The sequence below is a fragment of the Vulpes vulpes genome, chromosome 15 (assembly GCF_048418805.1).
Source record: "Vulpes vulpes isolate BD-2025 chromosome 15, VulVul3, whole genome shotgun sequence".
NCBI lineage: Eukaryota > Metazoa > Chordata > Mammalia > Carnivora > Canidae > Vulpes > Vulpes vulpes.
Window position 1 is genome coordinate 59,437,578 of NC_132794.1, and position 25,379 is coordinate 59,462,956.

General features: G+C 34.5%; 1 protein-coding gene across 1 annotated transcript in view; it reads left to right on the plus strand.

Moving 5' to 3' along the window:
• The window catches only part of UNC13C (unc-13 homolog C), a 589,248-nt gene that overhangs the window by 140,837 nt on the left and 423,032 nt on the right, over positions 1-25,379 (plus strand). The window contains exons 6-7 of the mRNA XM_072738579.1: positions 10,747-10,769; positions 11,354-11,418. Coding sequence (XP_072594680.1) covers positions 10,747-10,769; positions 11,354-11,418 — 88 coding nt within the window. The remainder of the gene's footprint in view (positions 1-10,746; positions 10,770-11,353; positions 11,419-25,379) is intronic.

Below are 25,379 nucleotides of genomic sequence, written 5' to 3' on the forward strand. Positions count from 1 at the left end.
CACTTAAAAAGTGTTACGTCATCTCTTTCTGCCACTTTGGTTCTGATAGGAATTCCATTCTTATTCAAATGGTTTCTCCCTTATAGATAATGTGCCATTTCTCTTACTACTTCAACATTTTTTTTTTTTTTTTTGCTTTTAGTTTTCAGGAGTTCATGATGTGTCTTGACATGAATTTTTCAGTTTGTCCTGTTTATGGTTTATCAGCTTATTCTTCAGATTTGTGTTTTAATTTTTGCCAAACTTGGATAATTTAGTCATTTTTTTGTTGGATACACTTCCAGCTCTGTTATAGACTGAATGTGCTCTCCCCAAATTCAAATATTGAAATGCTAACTTCTAATGTGATTGAATTTGAACATGGAAACTTTGATAATTAGTTAGGTTTAGATGAGGTTATGAGGGTAGGGCCCAATGGTGGGATCAGTTTATCAGAATAGGAAGAGAGACCAGAGCTCAGTATGTCATGTGAGGATACAGTGAGAAGGTAGACCTCTGCAACCCAGGAAGAGAACCTTTACCAAGAATCAAATCTGTTAGTACCTTGATCTTGGACTTTCCACTCTCCAGGACTGTAAGAAGTAAATACCTGTTGCTTAAGCTACTCAGTCAATGATATTTTGTTATAGCATTTTGCATAGACCGAGAATTCTATTCTTTTTTTCCTGTCTTTCTGGGGCTCCAATGAGATGAATATTATATTTTTAAATATTTTTTTATCATAATCTCACATGTTCCTAACACTTCTTTACGGGATCTGTAGTTCAGACTATGTAATTTCTACTGTTTTATATTCAAGTTCACTGATTTTTCTCTCTAGTGGCTGTTGAGTCCATCCACTTGGGAATATTTCAGTCACTATATTTTTTATTTCTAAAATTTCTATTTGCTTTTCCTATCTTCAGTTTGAGAGTGTCTACTCCTTGCGGGATCCCTGGGTGGCTCAGTGGTTTGGCGCCTGCCTTCGGCCCAGGGTGTGATCCTGGAGTCCCGGGATGGAGTCCCGCATTGGGCTCCCTGCATGGAGCCTACTTCCTCCTCTGCCTGTGTCTCTGCCTCTCTCTCTCTGTGTCTCTCATGAATAAATAAATAAAAATCTTTAAAAAAACAGAGTGTCTATTCCTTCAGTAATACTTCCTATTCATTGGTTCCAGGTGTATTTATAATTGTTGGAAAAAAAAATTTTTGGCTGCTTTAAAATCCTTGTCAGTTCTAACATCTGGATTATCACATTGGCATCTGTTGTCTTTCCTCATTCAGTTTAAAGTCCCTGGTATGACAAATGATTTTAATATGGACATTTTGGGTATCATGTTATAAGACTGGATCTTAAGTCATGTATTTTATTTTGTCTGACAGTGCTCCAGTGCTTGAATGAAGACTCTTACTCATTTTTTTCAAGGTGGGGATGGAAATTTAGGGTTTTTTTTTCCCTTGGTCTCCACAGATACCCAGGAGGAGGAACTTTGTGTTATTGCTGTAGGCATGACTGGAAGTTGAGGCTTCCCTCTGGGTCTCTGCTTATACCACCCTAGCTTAGAACGGAACAGGTGCCTAATTGCTGCTTCCTGTGTTGCCACCAATCACATTGAGGGGGTGATTTTGTTATAGCTGAGTAGTGATAAAAGTCCTGACTTGCCACTAGGCCTTTTCTAATACCATTCCTGTAAGAAGGGAAAGGGAATCTCATTATTACTTCTGTAGGGGAAAAGTTCAGGCTGTGTGATTTACAACTCCCTACTTGGCCTTCTCTGACAGCACTCCAGTCTACATGGGGGACTGAAGTACCTCATTACAGTCTGGCAAGGGGAAAAGTCTAGTCACTCCTTTTGACCTTCACTGCTGGGAGTGGAAAACAGTGGCCACAGGGTTTTGTGTGTGTGACTTTTAGCTAGAGTGGGTTAATTATTATCTAAGGTTTCTGTCTTAGTGGCCTGTCCCTTTCTTGTTTCTCCTGCTAAAGAGTTTTCTTTGGAGCCTTTCCTTGTCTGCACCATTGAGATCTCTGGGTTGCAGTTCAGGATATTTGAGGCAAACAGAAAACCCAGAAAACTCACCACTGTATTATACTTTGAATTCAAAGTTACCAGCCAGTATGCCATCTCTCCAACTTTCAGAACTTTTTATGTGTTTATTCTATATATTATGTCCAAAGTTTTTAGGTGTATTTAATTAGAGTAATAGGGAGAGTAAATACATTCTTTTTTTTTTTTTCCTGGAAGCAAAAATCTGATAGCTTTACATTGATAAAGCAATATTTTATTTTGGGAATAAACCCGACTTGGATAAGTGTACTCACACTACATCAAATGCAAAAATTTTCTTTAGGAATTTGCTTATGAGCCCTCCTATATGATACTACTATCTAATCTTTGTACTATCATTTTCTGATTTTAATAATAAGCTTATATTAGCCTTAGAAAATGTACATCTCTTTTTCCATTCTGTGTGTTGACTTCTATAGTCAAATTTGTGTTATTGATATTATTTACTTGATAAAACTTTAAAAAATTATCTAGTGTTCTTTCTTATGATTTTCCTACTGGATAAAGTTCCTTAGTAATAGCTTTAGTTTTTTCTATTTTTGTAAAATATTAATTATTTTTAGAAATTATATTTTTAATATTTTTGGAAAATTATCTTTAAGTATTAGCATTAATTGACATAAAGATATTTATAGCATACTGTAACTTTTAAAAAAATACACAGCATCTTAATTTTTATCTTCTTTACATAATGATATTGTTCATACGTACATTCCCTCTTTTTAATCAGTCGTCATAAAGCATTACACTTCACCCTCCTCCCCTCTAGCCACCATCAGTTTGTTCTCTGTATTTATAGGTCTGATTTTGCTTTTTGTTCATTTTTTCTGTTTTTTAGATTCTATGTATGAGTGAAACCATATGGTATTGGTCTTTCTCAGTTTGAGTTATTTCAGTTTGCATTATGCCCTCTAGATCCATTTATGTTGTCACATGGCAAGATCTCATCCTTTTTATGGCTGAATAATATTCCATTATATATTATAAAATAATATATATAATATGCATATTATACATATGTAATGACTGGGTATATAGTTTATAGCTGAGTAATATTCCATTATATATATAAAATAAGTTATATATATTATATATATAATAAATTTATATAATCTTTTCCAATTCATGAATCTATGGACACTTTAGTTGCCTTATATATATATAAAATATGTATATAAAATATAATAAATTTATATAATCTTTTCCAATTCATGAATTTATGGACATTTCAGTTGCTTCGATACCTTGACTATTTTAAGTTATGCTGTAATAAAAACAGAAGGGTGCATATATATTTTTAAATTGGTGTTTTTCATTTTTTGGAGGGTAAATGCCCAGAAGTAGAATTATTGAACCCACATGGTATTTCTATTTATAATTTTTTGAGGAACTTCTATACTTCTTGCCCTAATGACTGTACCAATTTACATGCCTGCCAACAGTGTAGAAGGATTCTTTTTTCTTCACACCTTCACCAACACTTGTTATTTCTTATCTCTTTGGTTCTAGGATAAACAAAAAAAAATTCTACCTTAGATCAGTGGAACAGAATAGGTTTACTTCTGGTTCTCTGTTTATACAGTCAATCTATTGCAAAGGAAGCAAGAATACACAATGGGAAAAAGTCTCTTCAACAAATGGTGTTGGGAAAACTGGACAGCTGCATACAAATGAATGAAACTGGACCACTTTCTTATACCACACACAAAATGAACTCAAGATGGACTAAAGACCAAAATGTGAGACCTGAAACCATAAAACTCCTAGAAGGAAACACAGACAGTAATTCTTTTATATCAGCCATAGCAGCATTTTTCTAGAGATGTCTTAAGACAAGGAAAACAAAAGCAAAAATAAACTGTTGGAACTACATCAAAATAAAAAGCTTTTGCACAGAAAAGGAAACCATCAATAAAAAAGGCAACCTAAATGGGAGAAAATATTTGCAAATAATATACCAAATAAGGGGTTCATATCCAGACTATATAAATAACTCCTACAACTCAATACTGAAAAAGTTCCAAATAATCTGATTAAAAAATGAGCATAGGACTTGAGTAGATATTTCTCCAAAAAAGACCTAGATAACCAAGAGACACATGAAGAGCTGCTCACCATCACTCATCACCAGAGAAATGCAAATTAAAACCACAATTAGATATCACCTAACATTTCTCAAACATATATTTTCAGAAAATAATTTTACATAATTATTTTGCATCTTTACTATCCTTATTTTTACTACTAATTTATTCTATGATTCTTGAGTTGAATTGTGATATAGAGGAGCGAGAGAGCAGAATCTTTGTGTATCATCTTATTCTGCCTTATTGTCCAGAGGACTGGCCTAGATTTTTAAAAACAAAATAAAATTCATAATACATGTCAGTCTTGTTTGAAAATAGTCTGTGGTTCTACACTATAATTAGAGTATAATTTAAATTCCTTAATGGAATCTATCAAGATTTTTATGCAATAAACTCTATTCATCTATATTTTATTTCATATAATTCTTTAGTGTCACGCTCTCATGTTTCAGTTCCTAATACTCTATACTGTTTCAAGCTTCGGTGCCTTTGCAAATTTTTTTCCTCTAAGAATGGCTTCATTGAACTGACAAATGCCCATTCATAAATCATTGCCCCCATGAATTGTTTACAAACCCAGTGTCCTCTCTGGCTGCAGAGTTAAGAGATCTTTTCTCTATGCTCCCATATCAACTTGTTCATATCTTTCATATATCTTTATTGTATAGTCATTGTTTTGCAATTTTCCATGTTACCTCTCCCAGCCCATAATTGAACAAAAAAGTATGAGATATGAGCATTAATATCTCACTCAGCACCCACCTCCTTATGTCCAGAATTCCAACAGAAATGTGAGCCAGGCCAGAGGGTTTTCTCAACCCTGGCAAGATCTATTGAATACTGAGAGCCTCACGAGAAAGTTGACAAGATTGAATAAAACAACAGGTAAAATACTATGCAAAATACCTAACATGTAGTAGGTACTCTGTAAAGCTCAATGGCAATTCAACAACCCTCTGATTATAATACAGGCTTTTCTCTAGTTTGTTTTCAGCTCCCATCTCATGACTTTCAGGCATAGTATACATGTCTTAAAAGTCGAATGTATTTTGATATGCTGGAAAATAAACCTATTTCCTAAGTGTATAGTGAACAATATTATCACTAGTGGGAGATTTATATTATCCTACTAGAGAGCAAAGAAAGGCATTAGAGCAATGAAGTTTAAGGAAATTCCTAAGCTAGATAGGCCTCCAGAAGTCAAATTCTTTATAAACTTTGAGATCTCTTCCATCTAAATTGTCTTTGAAAACTGTTATAGCAAGGTTAAAATACCAAGAGAGGAAACACAATACAACAATCTTTACTTTTATCTTAGATTATGAGATAATTATATCTCAAATTTCAGTGGTAGGTATTAAAATTTTGGGTGGTAACTAGTGAGTAAATAATTCTCATTACACTGAAAATTACATCTGGAGGAACACAATTACAGAATTCAGAGCTAGAAACTTTAGATATATGCTGGCCAAACCCTCTTACTTCACTTACATAGGAAGAAAAACTGAGTGCTCAGGAGGTCATGTGTTGCTGTAAGTCACATTCAGAAATCCTTCTTGAGGATGTTCATATGAGTAACATTGATTTTAATACTCAAGATACACACTTATTAAGCATATAAGAATATACATATCTTTTCGGGTCCCTAAGCAGCATGATTGAATAGAATGATATTCACCTAGTAAATATTTTATAAGTTAAAAAATTTTTAAACACTTTATGGAATTTTGAGACATTAAAAAAATGTACAATACCTAGAACTTCACTTTAATCCTATTTATAGAGGAGGTTTCACTATAAAGTAGATGGATGCATTGTGATCTTATATTAAGGACATTAAGTCACTGAACTGCAAAATGACCTTGCACAATGATAGGACTTTTGAAACAAGGGGCATTGGGAACAGCCTTATAAGGAGCATCCAGCATGTAATTACAGAGGTTTGTTTGTTTGTAATTACAGAGGCTTAATCAGAATTTGACTAAGCAAAAAGAACTACTTGTAGAACAACAGGCAATTTGTCAGGGAACAAAGCCATTGTGAATGTGTGTGTGTATATGTACTGGTTATACGTATATGATAAGTTTATGATGTATATTAAACCTATATTTGTAAATATATGAGTATTTTTTTACATTTTTGTATAATATTTAGTGTGTTTATATTAATGGTCACAAATTATTGAATCAAGGTCATATAACATAATTTTCAACATATATTTCTATACTTGATCATATATGTTTTTCCAGGGGTTTTGTGTGTATGTGTGTGAATAATGAAAGTGCAGATCTTTACACATTTTTTTCATGACTTAAAATTATATTAGTTTGCTAGATCTGATATAACAAAGTACCATAAACCAAGTGAGTTAGGAAAATAGAAAGCTTGTCAGTTCTGGAAGCTAGATGGTCTGAGATCAAGGTAGGCTGAGAGGGCAATGCTCCCCTCTGAAAATTCTAGGGGAAAGATCTGTTCAGGCCTCTCTCCTCGCATCTGATAGATATCCTTGGCTTGTGGCAGTGGAGCTTCAGTCTTCAGATGGCATTTTTCTTGTGTAGTACATCTGTTTTCAAAGGTCTCCTTTTTATAGACAGTCATACTGGACTGGGAACCACCCTACTCCAGTATGACCTTATCTAAACTGCAATGACTCTATTTCCAAAGAAGGCTACATTCTGAGATACTGTGGGTTAGGACCTCAGCATGTGAATTTTGGGGAATATATTTCAATCTGTAACAAAAAAAATATTCTGAGCATCAACTTCAAAAGAATATTTCTCATCAAAACAGTATGCTAGACATCATTAAAAAATTTTCTAAAAATTTAATTAGTTTTCACTGCCATCAATCATGCATCAGAGTGTCAGATTAATGATGCCCTCAACAGTATTTGGTATTATTTTAATATTATTAAAATGTGATTATCCTGATTTTTACTAATTTTGTAATCTGATGAGGCATAGTTTTAATAAATAGTATCATTTTTCATGCTTATTTACCATTGTTGCACTCTATTTGTGAGTTACCTAGTCACATTCTTGACCAATTTTGGGGAGGTATTAGGGTCATTTTTTTTGAGACCTGTAAGAGTTCTTTACATACTGAACATATTAATGTGCTTTTAGCAAATACATTTCATTTTCTTTTTGTGTTTATATACAAATTACTACATGGATATAACAAACTTAATAAACTTTACCTCTATCTATAAATGTATCCTCTTATTCCATAGAGTTAATAAATATTCCTTCATATTTTTACTTGTTTTTCTTTACATTTGATTATTTAGTATATCTGCAAAGTTATGGGCTATGTGTGAGATGAGGATGTAAATAAATATTACAGATACTTGAACTTTATTCTAAGCATAATTTATAGACCAGTATGTCTCTTTGTATTTGATAATAATCCATCCTTCCTTATTTGTTAAATTCTTAAGTACAAGGGATTGTTACTTGGCTAATTTTGTTGAATTTATCTTTCAATCTATTTTGCCAGGACAATAATGTTCGTTAGTATAGATTTTTAATATTCTTACAAGCTTCCCTCATAATTCTCCTTTTAAAAGGTCTTAGATCTTTTGACTTATTAATCCAGTTATACTTGAAATGTTCTTTATCCTGCAACAACTTGCCATTAGGATTTTAACTATTAAATCTATAAATATGTTATAAAATAATTTTCCTGGGTTGCCTGGGTGGCTCAGCAGTTGAGCATCTGCCTTTGGCTCAGGGCGTGATCCCAGAGTTCTGGGATTGAGTCCCATATCGGGCTTCCTGCATGGAGCCTGCTTCTCTCTGCCTGTGTCTCTGCCTCTCTCTTTATCTCTCGCTAATAAATAAAATCTTTATAAAAAATAAAATAAGTAAAATAATTTTCCCTGTACAAGAAGATGAAATAAATTTCATTTGGAGTTTTAGATACTTCCATAAAGTGTTGTAGCTTATTTAAAACTGTTCACTCAGTGTTCAGCAAAAATGTATTGTTCGTCTGCTATATTTCAGAAATGTAGTAGAACTTAGAAAAAGGAGATTAAAGATAGATAAAATCAAGGAGCTTTTATCTGGACTGCAGATGAAGAAACTGACAAAAGATGAGGATTAACTGGGAAGAATGTAGTGTGCAGGGCTCATGCACGCAAGCCATGAATCCCTGAGAGATTACAGGTTTCCAGGAGAGGGGGTTATGCTTTGAGTGAGTTTTGGAGGCTGATAGCTAGATGAAGAAGGGTAACACTTGTTTTAAGGGAATGGAACTGAAAATTCAAAGGCACCCAAATTTCAAGGAGTGCACCACGAAGATGAAATGGCAAGAACTTAATTGTGATCAAAGTGTAGAATGTGAATGAAGACTCATGAGCCTGCAGTAGATATAGATCTGTTTGTTCTCTTGTGGGCACTGGGAAGCATTAATGTATTTTATCCAGGGAAGGGGAGTGGTGTGATTTTACCTGTGTTTAGAAAGGTTTACAGGGGGACAGTATAGCAGGTAGACAAGAAAGGAGTAGGAGTGAACAAAAATATTTGTTGATAATTAATAAAAATATGTATTCAGTTAAGGAAGAGTGAAACATTGAATGAATAATGAATGAAAAAGTTGAAATGTATTAGATTTAGCAGCTGAAAAGTTGTTGACTTTAAGATTACCTTTACTCAGTGGAATGGTTGATATAGAATCTAATTATTAATAGTGTCAAAGTAATGCATATTTGAAATCCAATTTCATGCCAGTGTTTTTCAAGCTAGTTATTGTGATTTTGTAGAAAATTATTGTTTTTTGTTTAGTTTATAAATTGCGTTATATCCTCACTTCTACCTATTTTATTAACCTTAATAGTTTTGCAGGTGATATGTCTTTTGAGTATAAAATTATAATGCCTGAAAAGAACAGCTTTGGGTCCTGTTTTCTAAAATTTATATTGTTTATTTTTGCTTCATTTGGTCTGCTTTAATCTATTGATCACAATTTCAGGAAATACATTAAAATGTTGGTTGTAAACATTTTTGTTTTGCTTTGAGTAGTAATGGGAATGCCCTAGTATTTCACACTGAAATTTATGTTTCTGGAGGTAACATTTTTTTTTAACATATTAAAATCAAGATTCATTCCAGCTAATTTAAATATGTTCAAAAAATTATTTAGAGGGTTTTGAAATTTTATCAAATAGCTTTTTGGTACCTATTAAAATGTAAGTGCATATTGTCTGACCAATTGGTATCTCATATTAAATTATTCTATGATTTTAAATTATGCTTGTGACAATCTTGATGGATATGATATATTCTTAATTAATGCTGAATTTTCTATGTTGCATACAGTACCTTAAAATTTTTATGGCCAAAACAAGATTGTTTTTTATTACTTAAAATTTTATTCTGTTTTCTATTACTCTGTAATTTTGTTCAAAGACTTAACTCTGAGATACCGTGAGGTATCTAAAATTTGCCAAAAATAGTTACAGTAATTAATCAAGCCATACTTAATGAGTCAAAAAAACAAATACATTTCACATTTTTATCAATAAAGGTTGCCATTGAGCTACAGACCTAGATAAATCTTTATATTGCTTGGGCTCATCCATAAAAGTGAAAGGTTTTGAGAATGAACCCCAAGGTCATTTTAACTCTAGCTGTCTGACAACTTGAATTCATAGAATAGTCCCTTCCAGCTTTATACTAATAGGCAAAATGGAATTAATAAGTTTAAAAGCAATACTACTATGTAAGGTAGAAATGGACCATGCCATGAGGACCCTGGCAGATTCAGACCTGGGTTACAAAAAATCCATTGTTCATCATTGTTTATCTTGGTTCAAGAGCAGTTGAAACTGAGATGTTTACCCTGTGATGTATCTTAAATTGCACTGGAGAACTGCGGACCAGTAACCTGCTTTCTGTTTTGTTCAACTTACCTGAAATATGGGATGTAAAAAGCAACAGATGGAGGATGAGGGGCCCTGGAATTTTTTCCCATTTCTGCCAAGCTTTGTGATCTTAAGTCATTTAACTTCTTTCAGGCATCAGATTTTTTTGTTTATGTTTTTTGTTTTTTATTTGCAAAGAGAATATATTTGATTAATCTTTTAGCTCATGAGTTCTATGACAAGCCATAAATAAATAATCCCTTAATAAAACATGCTAAATGTATATAGTCACCTGAGGCTTACTTTGACACGTATCCATCTCAGCTGATTTTTTGAAGAGTGTTTAGAGGCCAATAAGCAAAGTATTCATGACCTTTTTGTAGAGTTGGGTCTAGACTTCAGACTCCAGAGAATTTAGTGTTTGTCCCATGTGCTTACTAAGTGCCAGAGCCCCAGCTGGGTCTTAGGACTTCTGATTCTTCAACTGTGTTCTTTTCTTTATATGACACATTATCTTTCATTAAACTCTATAATCACCCTTTGATACTTTTCAAGCATTTCACTATATTTTCTAGCTCTTTAAATTATGAGGACCAACTATCCCCCTTCCCTTGGGGTTCAGCCTTGAAATTCTGTTTATTGATGATTTTTAACAATGAAAATAGTAACACTTTGTTTGTGTATATGTTTAAATGATTTCTTAAAGTACTCCATCTAACATTTATTCCTTCTTTTCCTGATTCTCTTTCAGATAGCAGTTCTGTGGATGAAAAGGTTTTAAATCATACTTTTTCTTCTCTCCTGAGGGATCTTGTCTCTTGTACATGTTTGTTTGTGACATATTAGACCTGTTTGGGTTCCTCTGTTTTAGTTGTGAAATGTGCATGTTATCCCAGCTTTCCATTCTTTGGTTGTCCTTTAAGTGTGCCCCCAATATGTTGCATTTATGAAGAGGTTATACCTTGCCAGCTGCGCTTCCTTTAGCTTACTCTTGCCTACCTAGGGGTCGGCTACGGTCAAACTCAGCATCTGTTCTTAAGTCTGGCTAATCATGATCTCCCTCACTGATTCATGATGTTCACTGCACATAGCAAGTTTTAAGGGCAAATAGTATTGGGAATGATATATTTTCCTGGACTGTGCCAGTGCTTTTGTTTAAATGCTGACGGCTAATTTCAAAACCTCCACTCACAAAAACATATAGTAGCTTTGACTTGGAGCTGACCCTGCTTAGCATCTGTCATCCTGGGTGTTACATGTCTAGTGCAGTTGACTCGTCTCCCAAATTCACGTGTATGCAGCTATAGTATGCTAAAAGCCTGTTGTTTTTCTCGTTTTTTTCTTGTTTTTCACTTCAGGCTCGAATAGTAAGTGGCAGTGATTTGGATGCTTCCAAATTCTCTGGACTCCAGACGATTGGTGGGTGAGTACATTCATAATCTTTTTAATTCATTCCATTCATCAATGGTATTTGGCTGTGCTCTCACCATACACATTTTGAATGCAGGATGCTGCATGATGATATAATTAACTAGGCTTACTGTTGCTTTTTTTTTTTTTTTAGAAAAAGTAGCTTTTATAGTTTTTAAAAAATGTAATGTATAATTGCATGTGCATGTATATAATTATGCTTACATGTATTTGTATACAAAAAAGTCAAAATCACCTAAATGAATCAGTTAAGATTGTCGTTCTGTATACAAATACACATAATTTTTCATAAATGAGTTCAAATTAATACAATTAATACTATCTTTTGATCTGCATTTGCAGTTGATAAAATGTACATGAATGTTTTTCTATCTTCATAAGTCACTGAATGTAAACTTCATTACTTTGTATTGCTATTTAATGGTTAGATGAAAGTATTTAAAATTTAATCACAAAATAATGTATGAATCATATCTTGCCTGTAAAACACTCAAAACGCAAAGGATCTCACTTAATGCCTATAATTACATGTTGGTATGAGTTTGGCATGTATGCTCATAGGCCTTTCTGTGTCACTTGCATACATGTCTATGTTCCCATAGAATAAGTAGTTGTATTGTCTATCTTTACCATAAACTGGGCCATTCTACATACAAATAAATAAGCACTAATTTAGTATTGACATTGTAGTAAGTATTATCACAGTTATTTCTTATATAATGACTTATCCGATCCTTAAAATGGCCCTCTGATGTAAGTACTAACTTGACCTTCATTTTACAAATTAAGGAAATGTTGTATGAAACAGTTTTAAAAAAACCTTTCCCTTCATACAGCTAGTAAGTGGCAAAATCAGTATCCAAACCCAGCTAGTTTGGTTCTAGAATCTGTGACCTTTCTCAATAGGCTATCCTGCCTCTGCAACTTGTGGTTTTTTTTTTTTTTTTTCTTTTCTCTTTGCCATTTAGCAACATGCCCTAGAAAACTTTCCACTTCATTTTTTCTAAGTGATGTAAATATTTTAAACATTTATAGAAAATTTATTTATCTTATGTTAATGGATTTTCAAGAATATTTCTAGGTACCAGTATTACAAATGGTACTATAGCAAACATAATAGATTTTTAAAGTGAAATTGTCAACCAGAGCTTATGCACAGTATAGACATACACAAAGATAGATAAGTTTTCTAAGTGCTGACATTTGAACACTTGTATACAATACAAATAGAAGCAACATTTAGATAATGTATTAGGTATTATTTAGACAAAGAAATAGTTTTACAGTTATGTTTTATAATACTCTCACTATTTGAAAACCTTGTGTTAAATGCATCCACATGTTACTTTAAATTTAAACATATAAATTTTCAAATTTTAAGTATGGGCCTCCTGGAAAATAATATACACCATTTTTGGTTTGATATTTTTCAAATAAAAGCTTGATTTTTGTCAAATAACTCATATCTTCATTACTTTTATATCTGTAAACTCTTCGATGTTCTTAAAATACGTGAAGAACTACTCACATCCCTACTATAATGTGAACTTAGAAAATAATTAGATTGAATTCCAATTTTATTATGAAAATATGTGTGTCATGATCTTGGATTTATCTCAGTTTATAATCTGAGAGTTCCTGCAACTCTTCCCCGTGGCATCCAATACTTAATAACAACTTGTTTTCCTATTCAAAGCAGCAGAGTTAATCTACAACCATGTCTTAAGTGCAAGCTGTGTAAAATGGTTAGCTAGATTATCCTTGCATTTTGAACAAATCCCTTCCATTTCACTTTTCCAGAAACTTCTTTTCAAAGAGACTTTTACATTATGATGGTATGGGAAAGGGGTGATAATTTTCAGTCATCAAGAGAATATGCCATTATCTGAATGCTTATTTCCTCTTGAAGAAACAGAAGGGTACATTTAAAGATAGCCTTCAGTTACAACCTCTTTAGCAAGATTTACTTATTTTACTTTTCTATAAATATTTTACATTTCCAATAACATTTTACTTTTTCTATAAGTATTTTAAAACATATTGTTATAGAATTAAACATTACTATAAATCTTCTAAATATTTTAACTTCTCTTGTCCTGGAAAACAGATTGGAGCAGATTTTCAGAATGGAGTCACCACTTCATGACAGTTCTCCATCTCTGACTTTTCTACCTTCAACATTTCTAGCTAGTTTAGAGCCAAACCATATCAATCCTTCCATCCCCCTTCTTAAGTGTCAATGAAGGAATAATCTATACACACTGAAACCAGATAATATAGTTAACAGTGCTCCTGTGATTTCTACTCATCTCTCTGTAGAGTCTCTTGTAAGTGTTGCTAGAAAACACATAGCAAAATTATTTTTCTCATCTGTCAAAAAAATTCAGGCAGACTCTGAAAAGAAAATGGGAGAGAGAAAAGATCAGAACAAAGGAAGGGAGAAAGCTAGAAAAAATATATACTTCAGTGATAGTATTTAACATTTTATTTCTCCCAGTTGTTTTACAAGAATTTGGTCACTATTTTCATATTTGTAAGCTAAGAGTCCTACCAGAAGCATACACCAAGATATTAGAAGTACAAGAGCTTTTCCAGAGGAGACATCTCTGAGATAAATGGAGAGAGAGCACAAGTAGATGAGAGAAGCCTTAGGACCATGACATGGGTCTGACATCTGTAGGAGGAGAGAGATGAGGAAGGAGAACTAGGCATCAAAAGCCTTAAACTGACCAATGAGGCTACAAGGAAGTGCCAGACCAATGGGAAACCCTATATAACAGGCTTACTGTTAGAAGAGTCCCACATTGTGCAAATGTGACCATCTGTATTACTTCAGCCATGCTGAGTTACTGGTTTGGGTCATCTTGATGAGTGTGGCATTGGGGTGAATACTGCAGTGGATTCTGTGAAAATGTGGTGGTTGAAGATTGTCATCCAACTATACTTTTCTCAGAAAGGTTTAATTTAAAGATTTTTATTTCTTCATGAGAGACACAGAGAGAGGCAGAGACATAGATAGAGGGAGAAACAGGCTCCCTGTGAGGACCCTGATGTGGGAATCAATCCCAGGTTCCCGGGGTTACGCCCTGAGCAGAAGGCAGATGCTCAACCACTGCACACCCAGGTGTCCCCCTCAGAGGGGTTTTAAATGACACATGCCCATAGCTACCTAACCTCTGATAAGTGAATTTGGTGAAACTACTTTAATAAATGATAGTGAATGAAGTCATGCAAGTATGTTCTACAAATATGAATCACTTTTTAAAATCAGAATGACCTTCCCTTGGTTCTTTGATTGCATATAACTTAAGTTCCCCCTTGACTAAACATCTATAGTTAGTTCCTTTGGTTGCATGATGAGAAGCATTTAGAGGCTTTTGTATATTCTTTCTAGTCTTAAGGTGTACTAGCCTTGTCTGCACTAGAATTCAGGGAAGTCCACAAAACAGTGGTGAGAATAAGGAGAAAGATAGTTTGGGAGAGGAGATTCTTATTTTCTCTAGTTCTCTAAATTCTCTACATGATAGCTCTCCTGGAAATAAGTTCCTTAAGCTTATGTGAAGGAAGGTTTATTCTCTGTCATGGTTCTGAATGAGGCTGCCACTGCTTTCTTAATTCCAGGAATCTGGTGGTGACTTGGCAACCACTACCAGGATTATTGAACCTTGGCAGGAAATAGATGCTATTGAGAGAGGTGAGAAAAAGAGATTGTTGAAGAGCAGGACACTGAGAGATAGCCAAATAGAAAAAGAGAAGCTTCCATTTTGACCTAACTCTTAAATAGGTACAATTGCAGAAAAAAAAAAGTATATGTGTATGTGTGTGTATATGTATATGTGTGTATACATGTACATATATAAAAATTTTTGCTGAAATTTTCAAGGAAGTTCAATTATTGACATAAATGAATAATGTGGTGAATGTGAGCAAGCAGTTGTCAGCTAGAGTTTTGAATAATTTCTTTGCTTTTAAATTTACCTTGATTAAAATAGTGATTTTTTGTTGTTACTGTTATAAAACCTGACATGAATTAGGTTGCACAAGATGTGGATATAGGTGGTTTAATATACTTCTGATATTTGTCAGGCTTCTAACATTGCTTCTGTACTTCTCTCTAAAGTTGAAAAGGTTATATACTATCCGGATGCCCTATTTTCCACTCCCGGCCTTGACATTCATATTTGGCCAATGCCTAAAATCATTTAAGTTGGTAGCTAAGGTTGTTCTTACTCTTCAGAGGCTCTTAACTCTTCTTTTCTCATTCTCCTTTTCTTGGGTAGCTGAGAATTTTTTGCTTAATTTTTTCCTACCTAGCCTATAAATGAAATTCTCTCTTATCCCCTCATTTAACTTCCTTACTTTTAAGGAAAGCCCCAGGAATTCTCTTACCTAGACGATGGCTGTTTTCACTTCTACAATCCCTTCCTTGGGTCAGTGGTTCGTGCTACACAAATACACCTGTATGCTCTGAACCAAGTGTGCCAAGTATTAAGAAAATGACAGACCCCATTTAAGTCTGCTTCAGTAACAGTGGGAGGCTACTCTTTGAAGAGAAATGGAAGCCTTTGTCTTTTACTTTTCAGTTAGCTGTTTTTATGTAAGAGTTCCTTTCCTTTCAGTGGATTTTGTATAGAAGGAGTTCAATATAGACTTAAGTAAAAATGAATTTGGATTAGAACTTATTAATTATTATAAGAGCTAGCAGATGCGGACAGCTCTGCATTCCTAATTCATTATTGGATAGCAATTCAAATCACCATTCCCATAATTTTTCAACTTATTTTTACTTATATTGCCATTAATCTAGTTTTAATCCTCAATCCCTTTTACCTAGGTGAATGCAAACTGATCTTCCTTCATTAATTCTTCCACATTAAGTTCAATCTATACACTGTTAAAGATTAATCTCCTCAAAGCACAGTCATTTCTACTTAAATGTGTTTAATGGTTCCTCAGTTCTGCAGTATAAAGTATGGATCTTTCTGTATGGCTTTGAATATATTGATTTCTATTTCTCTCTATAATAAGGAATTATTATCTCCCCTTTCTGTTCACATTTGTGTCATTCTTATGGTACATATGAGTTTAAATTGCATAAATTAACAAAATTTGAATCTTCCAACTTGATTTTAAACTCTTTAAAGGCTTAGGGTTGGTCTTTTTCACTTAGATTTTCTTCCACAAAGTATATAATAGTGCCTTGCCCATATGAGGACCTCACTTCTAAATTAATCTTGTCTTGGATTGGGCAGTCTCTTAGATGAGTTACTTTCTTAAAAGATTATTTCTTTTCTTTTTATTTTTTTAAAAGATTATTTCTTAAAAGATTCAGATCTGCTACATTTTAGGAAAAATGATAATCCTGAAACTATCATGGATTCATGGTAAGTCCTTCATGAGAAGTACAGAGTATTAAAAACAGCTGGTCCCACCCCTCCCCCCAAACTCTGTGTTACTAAATCCCGACAGAAAAAAGAAAAACACAAAAACAAAAACAAAACAAGGGACTTTTCTCAAACTAGATTTAACCCCAGTTAATCAGAAAGCTACTTTGCTTTTCATCTTGGATCCCCGTTTCTCTATTTGGGAGAAACTTGTGAAGGTTGGGTTGAACGAATCCATAAAAATATTACTCTAATTATGCTTAGATATAAAATTTGCCCCTTTATTCTCCCATCTGAAAACCTTAGCACTTTAGAACACCCTAGATATAAAATCACACTGGATTAAAGATTTCCTTTAATAAGTTCCATTACTCCAAGAAGGAGACCATTTGTAATTAATAATTGAATGACCCTTTTTACCTTGCTCTTTATAAAAGTAATAAAGGTAGTTGTCTTGCTTAATACATTAAAGGTTGAATGAAACCTGGCATCTCTTAGCTAATGTCAGATGCAGTCATGCTACAGGGAGTTAAATGAGCCAGAAAAGAATCTCACACAAAGCTAGGGGAAGTCTCAACCCTACCATGGACTCTTGATATTACCAGGCCCACTAGGCCCCAGCATTCTGCCTGCAGTCATCCTACTGGGTAGACACATTATATCCTTTATACCAAGGTTTGGCCTAAACAAAAAACCTCTTAATTGGGAAAGCTGACAGCAATAAGGCCACCAACTTTCTAAAACCCATGTATTAAGAGCTGGTTACTAAGCTTCCATTAGCTTCCCTGCCCTCTTCTCCCCTTAACTACCTGGCCAAAAAAAAAAAAAACTTATCTAATTTTGGCTTACTACAGGCAATCAGTTCTCTAGTTCAGGGTCAGCTGAATGCTTCCCAAGGCTCTCTTAGAAATAACCCAGGAACAACTTAATATCTTTTTTATTTAGAAAATCATGGAGTGATTAGAGTATATCATGACACTAGTCACAAAGGCCTGCTGTAAGCCTGAACTCCTTCAATATATGGACCCTACAAGACCCCAGGACCACAACCATAACACTGTGGGAACCACGGAAAACACATTTTGGCATGGGATCTATGGAAGTAAGATTGAAGTAACTGCCATCTAAGTCAGCTTTATAAACTTCATAGTGTTTGTGGAGTGGATTATAAACCATTTTCTATAGGCATATTGTTTTACTACACAGACAGTGGCAAAGTGCTTACAGTACTCAATCAAAGGATTAAGAAAATGGAACTATTAAGCTCAAGCAAGTAATAGCTTACAGTTGACAAAGTTAGAGATTGACACATTATCATCATCTCATATTCAGGCCTGAGTTTGTAGACTAAAAACACAGAAAGAACCTGTAAGTATTACCCACAGTCAATCCAGGGATATTCTAGAAGATCCCCGGTTCCAATCCCCAATGATAGTGTTGAACAGTCTGTCCACCTTTATACATCCACAAGAAACCAGATTTATACCATCATAGAAGCCTTATTCTGTGCTTAGATGGCTAACCATAGAAAATCCATTTTTATTTTTGTTACTTAATACTTAAGGATTAAAAAGTATATTCAGGAAAATCCTGGAATGCAGTCAAGGGCAACTCCAAATTTTACTCATTGTATAAAGGCCACTCTTTTATTCTCAGAGATAGATTTGTGTTTTAGATTCAGAGAATGTATACAACCCCTCTTATGTATCAACCCAAGATACGAATAATGTCTTCATTTCAGGTAAGGAAACCACAGCCACTATCAACTCTGAAAATTTTCCTTTAGCTATTTCCTTGCACTGGAGCTTTCCATAATTGTGCACTGCATTTGTTGGCTCCTCAGAAAGGGCTGGCTTTTCCTTTTATCTTTCCATGACTAGCAGTTGAAAAATACACCTAACACCTGCCTTTCTTTTGTTTCTGAGATCACTAACTCTACTTCATAGTACCTGAGACATACTTTAAAGGAATCCCAAATCATACATTTTCCAAAGATTAGTATTTGTTAATGTCACCTCAGTTTTAGTGATAGAGGTTGTGTCCTATATCCAGCCCCCGAGGCCACATGTTTTCTCAGTTAGAAAAGTAAGGCAACCAAAATAAGTTTAAGCGTGGTACTACTTCTACCTTCTCACCTTTGTGATCCTTACTCAAGTTTTTTTTAAACATTCTGGGATCTATTTCAAAAAGAAAACATCTCTCAAGCTAGTGCTTGTAATAATATCTCTGTATTCTGAACATCATGGGAGGACCCATCTATTTAATCAAGCAGCTACTGAGGACAATCTGATCTCAGAAAAATAAACTTCCTAGTTATGAAATTTGAGAACATATTTGTTAAGGGGGGAAAAAGGCTTTGTAGAAGTACATTTTTCTAAAGCCTTCTCTGTGTTCAATTTGCTTATTGAACATTTGCATGTTAGTCATTTCCTGTTCTTTCAAACAGATCTTTAATTATGATGTCTAAGTCTCTGACTTGGCTTAAATTTATTAATCAGTGTATCTTTAGGGATACACCATACAGAACCAAGTTTAATCCTCTAATGCTTTCCAGATAGTTTGTCTTTGAGGAGTAGCAAATTAAAATCACTGATAGATCCTTTACAAAGAGAATATTCAAGTAGTCAGTCTTAAAATAGTGCCAGGTCAGTAACTATGGGAAATATCTGTTACACTGAGCAGAATAATCACTTGTGTTAGAAAGGTTAGATTACTTGTATACTCACCAGTTTTAGTAAAAAAAAAAAAATGCTGTAAATAATCCTATTAGATAAAGATGGTAATTTTATAATGAATATCATCATTCCTAAGCCTGCTAATTCTTTCCACAATGTAATTAATATGGCTATTGAGGGATCCCTGGGTGGCGCAGCAGTTCGGCGCCTGCCTTTGGCCCAGGGCGCGATCCTGGAGACCCGGGATCAAATCCCACATCGGGCTCCCGGTGCATGGAGCCTGCTTCTCCCTCTGCCTGTGTCTCTGCCTCTCTCCCTCTCTCTGTGACTATCATAAATAAATAATAATAATAAAAAAATTAAAAAAAAATATGGCTATTGAGTATATTGAATATACATAAAACACCTTAAGAAAAGAGGAGCACTGAACTGTATTGCTTTTCCAAGGAAAGCATATTTTGAGTGTGTTTTTAAGTATTTTATAAATGAATACCATATTCCATAAAGATAGATGTTTCCTATCATAGGCAGACTATATAGTACAATAGAACAATAATCACTGCCAGCAAAATTAGTATTTTTCCATAACCTTATAATTACTGAAAATAACAGGTTTTAGAGGTGCCTGAGGGGCTCAGTTAGTTAAGCATCCAACTCTTGATTTCTGCTCAGGACATGATCTCAGGGTGGTGAGATCAAGCCCTGTGTGGGGCTCCAGCTGGGTGTGGAGCCTGCCTAAGATTTTCTCTCCCCCTTCTACTGCCCTTCAGGTTTGTTTAATCTGCAGTTCTTTATTAAATACAAAATAGCCTGCTGCCAGAACCATGCCACAATTCTCTGTTATTGACTTTTAGACTTCTTTAGTATTTAGAAACAGTGTAGGGTATAGAGTAAAAAGAAACATTTCAATATCATTTTAAAAATGGGATACGTTCTCATTTCCCAGATTTCCCATCAAATTCATAATTATTATAAATACATAATAACTAATACCTTTTGAAATGTTATATAACAGGCCCACATCTAAGTATTATTTGTGCATTACCTCCTTTAATCCTCATCACGATGTTTTGAGGTAAATGTCATACCATTTTTCAGGTAACGTAAGTGAGGCATAGTGGCGTTAAATATGGCCAAACAGTGACTGTCAGAGCTGAGATGTGAACTGGGTCTACTTGACTTCAGAGCTTGCTGCTTCACTGTTAGATCAAATTAATAAATTTGTAAATAAATTATACTTATTTCTGCTTTAGTTTTAGTTTTTTTAATTAAATATTCTATTTTCAACTTAATGTCTCATTATGTATTGGTCTCATAAGATTTGTAAGTAGACATATCAATTAAATATTGTAGATCTATTTCTACCTAGATCCCAGAGAGGCATTTGCTAAGGATTTTCAGAATAACCCCTCAACAGTGACCCAGATGAATTAATAATGAATTGAATGATTAGACCCAAAGTATGATAATTAATGAATACTTTTGTATCCAGGTAGGCTCTTATGGAATGCTTCAGGAATCACTTGCAGACAGGCTACTTTCAATTGAGATGGAAATATGAAGGATTTGATTATACACTTTGGAGGTAATATAAAACTAGTGTTTTAGATGATGTAATTAATATCCAAAAGATCTTAACATAATACAACAATCTGAATATAACAAGAAGTATAAATAGTGTACCAGTCAGGTTATGCTAGGTTAAAATATAGTAACATTTACCAAATCTCTGCATATTAATCAAATAAAGGTTTGTCACTCCTGCTACAATCTTAATGCATATAAATACACAGGAGAAGGATGCACTTTCCTCTTCATGGTCTCTTGGGGTACCAGACTGGCAGAGGTTTGTTTCAATACATGCTTTCATGAGTGTGCTGCAGAGGAACTAGAATATGGCAAGCGGGGCTCAAATTCTTAAAACTTAACATATAGATGTGATCTACCTCCCTTCTGCCTATATTGCAGTGGACAAAGCAAATAACAGGGCAGTAACTAGGTTTGAAGGGAAGATTGAAGTGCAATTCCACCATTTCTGGAATGCTTTCTGTCTGAGAGCAGAAAAAAACTGAAATGTTCTTTTAGTCTGTAGAAGAAAGGAAAATGTGTAACGTCAACACATGAAAAGATTTAAATATCCATTGTGTCTGGTGACGGATCAAGTAAGATTGTGTTCATAGTGCAGTGGTCTGGCAAGGAAAACAGCCTTAGAGTGCACAGAGTGCCACATCCAGAGTAGAGGTAAGAAGATCTGCTGTTTATAGAGCCTGCTACTTCTCAGGACCTCTCTACTTGATTCAAGACACAACAGAGGAACAGATACAGACAAAAGAGAAAGCTTGCAGATCAAACAAGCAGACTGAAAAGAGATCTTAAATCATACCATAGGAGAAACCACCAGAGAATCAGGGATGCCACATCTGGAGGAGAGAAGGTTCATGTGAGAGTGTGTTAGAGGTCTTCAAATATTGAGGAGTGTAGGGGTGGAAAAGGGATTAAATTGTCTTGAGCTTCCCACAGGGCAAAATATAGCAGACAGACTTCTGCTCAGTATGAGGAGAAATTTCCAAAGTGAGAGCTGCCTTTGTGAAAACTAAGTTCCTCATTTCTAGAGCTATTTAAATAGCTTCTGTGATTACTTGTTAGAACCGTTGTAAAGGGAAATTTAAATATCAGATGCCTGATTTTTTAAAGCTTCTTCCAATCTCAAGATTCTATTATATCTTATACTAATATTATATCCCAATATGATCCCTGTATCAGATGAATGTTGCTATGTAACAAATCACCCCTAGAACTAAGTGGTTTAAAACAATGAATCCATGGATTTTCTCTGCATTCACTTAAACAAGTGTGGTCAGCTGGATAGGGGCTGCCTCTCATATGTCTGTGAGTATCTGGCTATTGTCTGGGCAATAGAAGGGATTGGACTATCTGCTACTCATTGTCCAGCTGACAAGACCAAGTTTGTTTATATGAGTGGCAAGATTCTAGGGAAACAAGTGGAAGAACACAAGGCCACTTGAAGCCAAAGCTGGAACTGACAACCATCCATTTATCTACATTTTATTGTCCAAAGCAAGTGACAAATCCATATTCAAGGAACATGGACATGGACCCTGACTCTTCAAGGGAAGAGTGAAGAACCAAGGCCATGTTTTTTATGATCAACTGTAAGCATGTGTACCTATAATTAAATGTTTTTCAAAATTACTTATTTCTCATAATTTGAAGAATATAGAATGTTCATATATTTACCTCCACTTATGACATCCTCTGTATGTGGAATGATAGAAAAATAGCAATTGCTGTGAAAGCATCAGAATCTCATTTTGGGCATTTACCCAATTATCTCATCTACAGTACAGGGGTGAATTACTTTCTCTCAGATAAAGTGCTCCAAAAATTTAAGAAAGGAAGATATTCCTGATTTGGAGTTTTCAAGGCAGATTTTATGGAGAAGATAACATTGAATTCAAATTTGAAGTTAAATTGTTATAGGTGCATATGGAAAAGAAAAGGCAGAGCAGTATAAAAATTTGAATAGTTTCACAGGCAAGAAAATATATTGGAGAATAATGTGTCAGAGTATATCAAGGAGTGCAATGGAAGGTATAGTTGGACAAGTTGAAACTTTGAATTTCTGACTAAAGGTATTAAACATACTAATCTTTTGAATGTTGTATCTATAATTTTGAATACCTGCATCTTGTGAAAATGAATCAGGTGTTCTGGAAACATAGTGCCTGAAAAATAACGATTAGATAATGACAACAAGAAAAAAGAAGCTGTGAATTTCTATTCAAAAGATAGTATACGTTTCATTAATTAGAGCAGAGTTATCTGCCAAAAGTATAAGAAACTTAATTTTTAGATAGACATTAGTCTCCATAAGCAAGTGCACTCAGGCATAGCAGACATCTCTTTTGCTCTGAGTACTTCTACATAACTCTGTCAACCATAATAAACATCAGTGTAACTCTAGCTCATTATATTGGTGTTCAGGCTCTAAGGTCGCTGGTAGGAAAGGCCAAAGCATGAGATTGGTAGAAGCCATCACTAGACAGATGACACCATCTGCCACATATGGTTTACTTATAAATATCCCTTCAGGAAACTGTACTCCAAGTGGTTATTCCAGACTTAGAGTGGCAACTACAGAAACTCAGCTTTTTGAAGATTTCCCAAGTTAGGAAGAAGATGCATCTATTTTTTATCAAGTCTGGGAAGTACAAAGCCCTAGAGTGAATGAAACAACGGGTTGGCATACCACAGAGTACCCTGAGTCTGAGCTGAAACTCAGATTTGTCCAATGTGATGAGATCTGTAAAAACTCTTCCCAGTGTATATATTTGTCTCCAGTTTATGCAGAATCTGAAGAGAGTACTTGGACAGTATCACAGTTGGGGTTTAGATTAAGACCAATTTTGTGAAAGACTGGGTTAGCAGTCATGAAATTGATGGGCCACAGAATTCAGGAAGAACAGTGGAGTTTCTGTGAGAAGTCTTATGACAGGGAGAAGAGAACCTGACATGACAATTCAGACTCAGTAAGACCTTGAACATCCGGGGAAAGGAATTCTGGCTATTGTGCGTGCGTGCGTGTGTGTGTGTGTGTGTGTGTGTGTATTTGTATCGTGTTGTATAAGTAACTTTTAAGGAGAAACAAACTATGACATTGAGCTGTTTCTTTGGGAAGCAGTTCTGAAATCCCTCCTTGCCAATTGGGTGCAAACAACTCAAAGGGTACAAATTAGATACAAAACACTATGTAAGGGCAGATAACATCTTCACTTCTTCCACTTGGTTATTGGGACCTAAAGAAGGGAATATTCTAGATAATCTCTGAAAAAAAAGACTTTCCTCTTCCTTGGGATATTATATCATTGGCATAATTTGTCCTTTTTAAGTAAAACACCAGTGTGAGAGAATCAGGAGCCAGGGGAGGCATTTAAATAGCAAGTTAAAAATAAATATATTTTTGTACAATGTTACATATAATATATAAGTGGAAGTTATATATGATATATACCAGAAACCAGACAATTGAAAGCCTTTTGGAGTATTGACAGAAGGAAAGCATAGGGGACTACTTCATCAGTATAATTGATGTCTTTAGCTTTAGGCATCTTCAACTTGGAGAAAATATAGAATGGATAGTCAAACAGAAATGCTGGGTGGACCACTAGAAGCGAGGGGCTAGACCTTGGATGACAGTTTAACATTGGCCCAGATTTTTGAGATTTAACTCCATGCAAGTGCTAGGTAGATAGAAATGGCACAGGAAGGGAGACTATAGAAACCTAGGTTAAATGTTAAGAAAAAAAAAGGATGTTGATAAGCCCTCATAACAAAGCATACACCTTTTTTCTTCCCTATATCAAGTAGCAAAAACTTAAGGTAGTTGCTTGTGTCTTAAAAACTGTGGCAAGGTATTGATCAATCACTCTAGTATATCCTTAAGTTATTAACACTTGTGTTCCAAGACTAACTTAAAGATCTGGAGTCATTCATCCTCTTTTTTGCTTTAGAAATGGAATTCTTGGGCTTTGAATCTGGCATATGATTCTGATGTCTAAAATTAAATCCTAGCTAAATAGCTATTCAGCAGTATAACGACATGCAAGTTGCCAAATTTCTATAAAACCATTTTTCACCAGTATCAGGGAAAAAGTCCAATTTCTGCCTCATTCTGTTGTATTAAATGAATCAACATAGACATTTCACACAATGTATAGTTCAGTGTTTGTTACAAGCTGGTCACTAATTATTCCCTGTTTTCCAATGTGTTTTCATATCTATATCTCTGATAGTTTTTTAATAGTTTAGATTTTAAAGACCAAGCTATATTTCCATGAGAATTTAAGTGCTCACATCAGTGAAAACCCTTTGTA